Raw genomic sequence first — 5,252 nt, forward strand, 5'->3', positions numbered from 1 at the left:
TTTTTTCGCCCAAAAAAAAATGTATATTTGTAAATGAAAATCCTCTTTTCTGGTAATACTATGCAAAGTTATTTTTAATTACAAAAAGATGAAGATATGTTTTTTTTTTTTTTTAAAGAAATTATTTGGAAATCGAAAGAAAGAAAAGATAGTGCCCAAAAAAGGGTTTCAACATCATGCTTTCTTTCTTTTTATTTTATTTTATTGAGATAGGCATGCATTCTCAAGCCATGCTATGTGGAATTCACTGATAAAGCAATTTTGAATATGTCAATAAAGCATTTTAACCCAACTTTTTCTATATTGTTGTATGGTCCCCAAATAAGTTAAATGCCTACTATGTACTACACAATAATTAATATGAATACTGAATAACCAAGATGTAAAAATGCATAGGTTAAGCAATACAAATTTGCTTTTAGTTAAATTAAGAAATTTAACTGCTATTAGCCTACCAAATTGACAAAGACGCGACGTGGGCGCAAATACACCATATCTTTTTCTTTTTCTCTCCCTTGCAACATGGCATGGTAAGATTCGCACGTCTATTCTCTCCGAAAATTGTGAATTATTTTGATGAGTTTATTCTCTTGAAGGGAACTAGATTTTAACATTCAATTGTTTACAAAGCTCATCTCCATTTAAGAGCACTGCAGTTGGTCTTTGATGTCACTGATGTGCTGCTCTTCATCTGTGTGGATATGTTTTACACCATCAATAATTCAAATATTTGAGCTGCGAATAGCATGAAATCTCCACCTAAAGTAAGTTCATCTACTGTGTTCTTTTTTTTTTTGGATCGGCTCATCTACTGTGTTCTTGTTCTTAGTTGTGAAAAAGGGATATCGTGTCAACTCATTTCCACCGTATAAATCTGTTCTTGTAATCTCCAACTAGCTAGGTCAAGTTAAATCATCTTCTCCAGAACTCGTGTGTGTGCCATTTTTTTTTCCATATGTTATGTTCAATTGGTTTGGTTTGAGTCATTTTTGCTTTAGAAACCCTAAAATTAACCTAATTATTGCTTTGGTTTCTCCACAGAAATTCTTGAAGAAGAATTAAGCTTCTTTGAATTCATGTATAGTTTACTACCTAAGTGACTTGGCTAGAATATGCAGGTTGTTGAAGGTGGAGGAGAATCATAATCATACTTGCAACTGATTGAGAAAATATTTAGCGCAATTTTTTTTATTTATTGTAGAAGTTTTAATTCCCATGAGTTACAAAACATTTTTTTTTTTTTAAAAAAAAAAAAAAAGTTACAAAACATATTGTTACAAAAATTGCTAGAATTTTTCCAAAACAGCAGAGAACAAGACTGTGTATATCTACTGACATGTGGAAAACTTTTCTAGGTTAACTTGTTTCCTTTCAGATCAATGATGAGAGAAGATGATCATAAATTAAGAGGAAAAGATTTTCAAGCAAAGGTTGAAGGTGATACAAGCAATAGCAAGGTCACTAAGGCACCATCAAGTTCAAGACAATGGTCAGCATTCAAGAATCCGAGGATTGTACGCGTCTCGCGTGCCTTTGGAGGAAAAGATAGGCATAGTAAGGTTTCCACCATAAGGGGATTAAGGGATCGGCGAATTAGGCTTTCAGTTCCCACTGCAATTCAGTTGTATGATCTTCAAGATAGACTCGGTCTAAATCAGCCTAGCAAGGTTGTAGATTGGTTGCTCGACGCTACCAAACATGAAATCGATGAGCTTCCACCCCTTCAAATTCCTCCGGGGTGTTTCACTCAGTTTCATCAACCGACACTAGTTTCTCATCACGAGTTGAATAATGCCCCTCAACCTTCTTTCTCTCCATTCTTTAGCGCGATCCCAACATACATGAAGGATGGAGGAACTCAATCTTTGCTTCCAAATAAAGAAGGGATTAAGATCAATTACAATGTGGAGGATAATCAATCGAAAACTTGGGATTTAGATGATACCGCTATGAGAGCAAAGCTAAAGGAAGTTGAGAGAGAGGCTAATATTGTTGAGAAAGCGAAGTGGATGAGAACAAATGAACACCAAAATCATCAAGATGGAAGTAGTAGTGCAGGTTACAATGCACAAGTTTCGGCCCAAAACTTTTTTCCAATAGCGAGCAATTCTTCATTTCCGAGCTTGCTAAACAATGCCATGCCAATGCCATACAACTACTATCAATGGGAGCCATCAAATTTATCCTTGTCTCAATTCGGATCGCATGGACTTCTCTCCCAAACAGAAGGCGCCAATACTGGCCATTTGACGCCATTGCCATCTTCGTTAGCTCTTCCATCCAGGTCCCAATTATTTCTCTACCCGCCTGCATCGACACCATCAATTTTCCCTTCATACCCTCCATACATCACTTTGGGAGAGAATGACACAAGGCAATTGCCAACCAACCACTTTCAATTGTGGAGCTCAAATTCGCAGCAAGCTCTACCAAATCCCCTTATGTCGTCGCTTCATTCATTTACCTCTCCAATGAGTTCCACTTCCAAAGTACTTCATCTTCAGTCACAGAATGATGATCAAAGACAACCGAACAAAGGCGGCAACACTGGTTTTTGAAACATATATATCTGTCTATTCCTCTTTACATAATCAACAGCTTTGTTGGTACTACTATAAAATCATATGCTGTGACGTTCTTCGAGGCATCATCATAGACTCAATTGGTGCAATACCAGTAAGTTGTGAGTGAATCAAATCAACGCGTGGGAAGAATGAAGAACGATCAAAATAGCGGTTTTATGGTAAGACACTATTTCTTGTATTTTTGTATATAGAAATAATCATTATATTCAGCAGATGGAACATATAAAATACATGTAGGAAGTTTGTTGACTGTTGTACTGTTATATATATATATATATATATATTTCATGCTTTGGTTTAATTTTCTTTTTCTTTTTTCTTGTCATATAATAGAATGTGGTATATAGGGCAGGCCATAATCTAGTGAAATTTAGTATAAAAGAAACTTTGTCCTTAGTACCTAAAAGCTTTTTGATTCATGAGTTATATAGTTTTGTTGCATGCATTCACTTTGTAATTTGCATTGGCTATGGTTTCATCAAAAAAGACAACCTCTCCCTGGTGTTTCAACTGCCAACATGCTTCTCGTTCTAGTCCTTCTGGATGCCTCTCTGATCTTCATTTAATCTTTCTGCGTGTGAGAGTAGAAATTGTTTATTGGGTCACTTAGGTCTCGTTTGGAAATAGATTATTTTAATAATTTTTTAATTTTTTATGAAAAATTGTGTAGAAAAATAGAGAGAATAATGTGATAACTTATAATTACTTTTTGACTTTTTAATTAAAACTGAAGGTTGTCAAATAAGATCTTAGTCAATTGCCTAAGGCCCATAAAAAAATCTCAACATATTCTTATTATCAAAAGTCCCAAATTTTAATACGCACAATAGAACACAACCTCATTTTAGCATTTAGCCTGAAGCTTCAAAAATTCGTGAGCTGCTATGATTAGAAATTTAGGCTAGCTAATGTACATTGTTGTGGTTAATACACATTAAAATAAAATGAAAAACAAACCCAATTTAGGTCTCAATGGATAAGTCTGGGAGGGGGTAAATTAGGTATAGAATGGTTTTAAATAACGGTATCGAGATATGTATTAATATCAGTAATATAATTATATACAATATCTACTGATATATAAGTATATTACCGATATTAATGTATATCTCCAATATCGACCAATATCAGTGAATAACGATATTTGAAGTCCAAAATCATGTTGCGTATCAATCAATACGATAGGTAACGGATCATATTTAAAACCCTATAGAACTAATCTTTGACATTATTTGTACAAAATAATTGCCCTCAAATCGATATAAAATGAAAAATCAAATTAACTTGGCAATCACAACATTAGCCAACAATTAGTGATTTAACTGTTAATCAGTATAACAATTTTTCATAGTTCTTTTCTTTTTCCCCAAAAATGAAATGAAAATGATTCTCAAAGCTCCAAAGAATGTTGGAAAATCATATATTTATCGAATTTCCTTACATAATTTTTTATCAGAATGATGTGCAATGAATGACGGTCATTTTGATGATTATTTCGTTTTAATATTTTGTATTAATTTTATGTGCAAATTTTCTATTTCTATATCACTACTCAAGAACATTTGTAGGCATGCTACTCTAGTAATTGGTTAAGTGAATTCCAAAGAAAGTACCTATTGATATAATAGCCAACCATGGATCAAATACAAATGGAATTCACATTTTAGTGATATGATTAATTAAAACTCTACATTTTCTAGTTGATTTTTAATTTCAAGTTGATTAATGAAATTTTTCTTTGCTGATCAAAAAAAAAAAACTCTACATTTTCTAGTCAATTTTTTCACAAAAAATCCTTTATCGATGTTTATCTCTCTGTATTTTATGTACATTGATTTTTATCAATAAAATTTCTCTTTTTTACTTATTAAAAAACTTTTCACAAAAATTAAGTAAAGTTGATTTTGGAATTTTACTTGAAAAATCAATGTGGAATTCGTTTTTAAATTTTTTTTTTCTGATTTTTCACAAAGTAGCTTTCATGAACCATACAACGCTTTCGAAACAAAATATTCTTAAAATGTGTGACTAACGAAAAAGCACCCCCCCCCCAAAAAAAAAAAAGAAGCTATTTTAGCCTGGGGCTAAAAAGCCTGGTTTGGAAAAGATTTTTTGGCTTTTTAGTTTTTTTGACTTTTTTGTTGAGAGATAAGTGTAATGATTATGGATTAGATTTGATGTTTTGTTTTTTATGACTAAAATAGCTTATTTTATTTTTTGTAGCTATTTTAGTCCCTAACCCACCAAAACCAACTTTCCAAAAGTAGTGTTTCAATGTTTTCAATAACACCACCCTCGGATTTGGTCCCTTATGCTTAAGACATAATTGCCTGTGAATTTTTATTAGCAAATAGAAAAATAAATTTTGAGAGATTCAAAATATTTAAAAGATAAAATCATCCAAACTTTATTTGTCAAATAAGTTTAACAAGCACAACACACGCGCGCATAGATATTTGGTAGTGATTAGTGCCTAAAATCAATAAACACGTAAACAGTTAATTGAAAACCAAACCAAAACAAACCCCTGAATTCCACTATGGAAATGAACAGTGTAAGGTATGACTGACCAAATTTATGACCTTCAAACCTTAATTTAGGTTTAATTTAAAGTTTACGAAATAAGCCAATAAACTCACAAACTCTACCTTACTTGATTTTAATCTC

General features: G+C 32.5%; 1 protein-coding gene across 2 annotated transcripts; it reads left to right on the top strand.

Moving 5' to 3' along the window:
- Positions 1-353: 353 nt before the first annotated feature.
- Positions 354-2,886, top strand: LOC114265652 (transcription factor TCP5). 2 transcript variants are annotated; one of them, XM_082866658.1, is made up of 3 exons: positions 354-530; positions 631-764; positions 1,376-2,886. In XM_082866658.1, exon 3 carries the CDS (start codon positions 1,380-1,382, stop codon positions 2,556-2,558), a length of 1,179 nt encoding a protein of 392 aa, XP_082722784.1. In that variant the 5' UTR covers positions 354-530; positions 631-764; positions 1,376-1,379; the 3' UTR covers positions 2,559-2,886. The 2 variants fall into 2 exon arrangements, with proteins under 2 accessions (XP_082722784.1, XP_082722783.1); XM_082866657.1 differs by having other exon boundaries at positions 407-530; positions 1,356-2,886.
- The last annotated feature ends 2,366 nt before the right edge of the window (positions 2,887-5,252 follow it).

The sequence above is a fragment of the Camellia sinensis genome, chromosome 4, assembly GCF_055761805.1.
Source record: "Camellia sinensis isolate YWXY chromosome 4, ASM5576180v1, whole genome shotgun sequence".
NCBI lineage: Eukaryota > Viridiplantae > Streptophyta > Magnoliopsida > Ericales > Theaceae > Camellia > Camellia sinensis.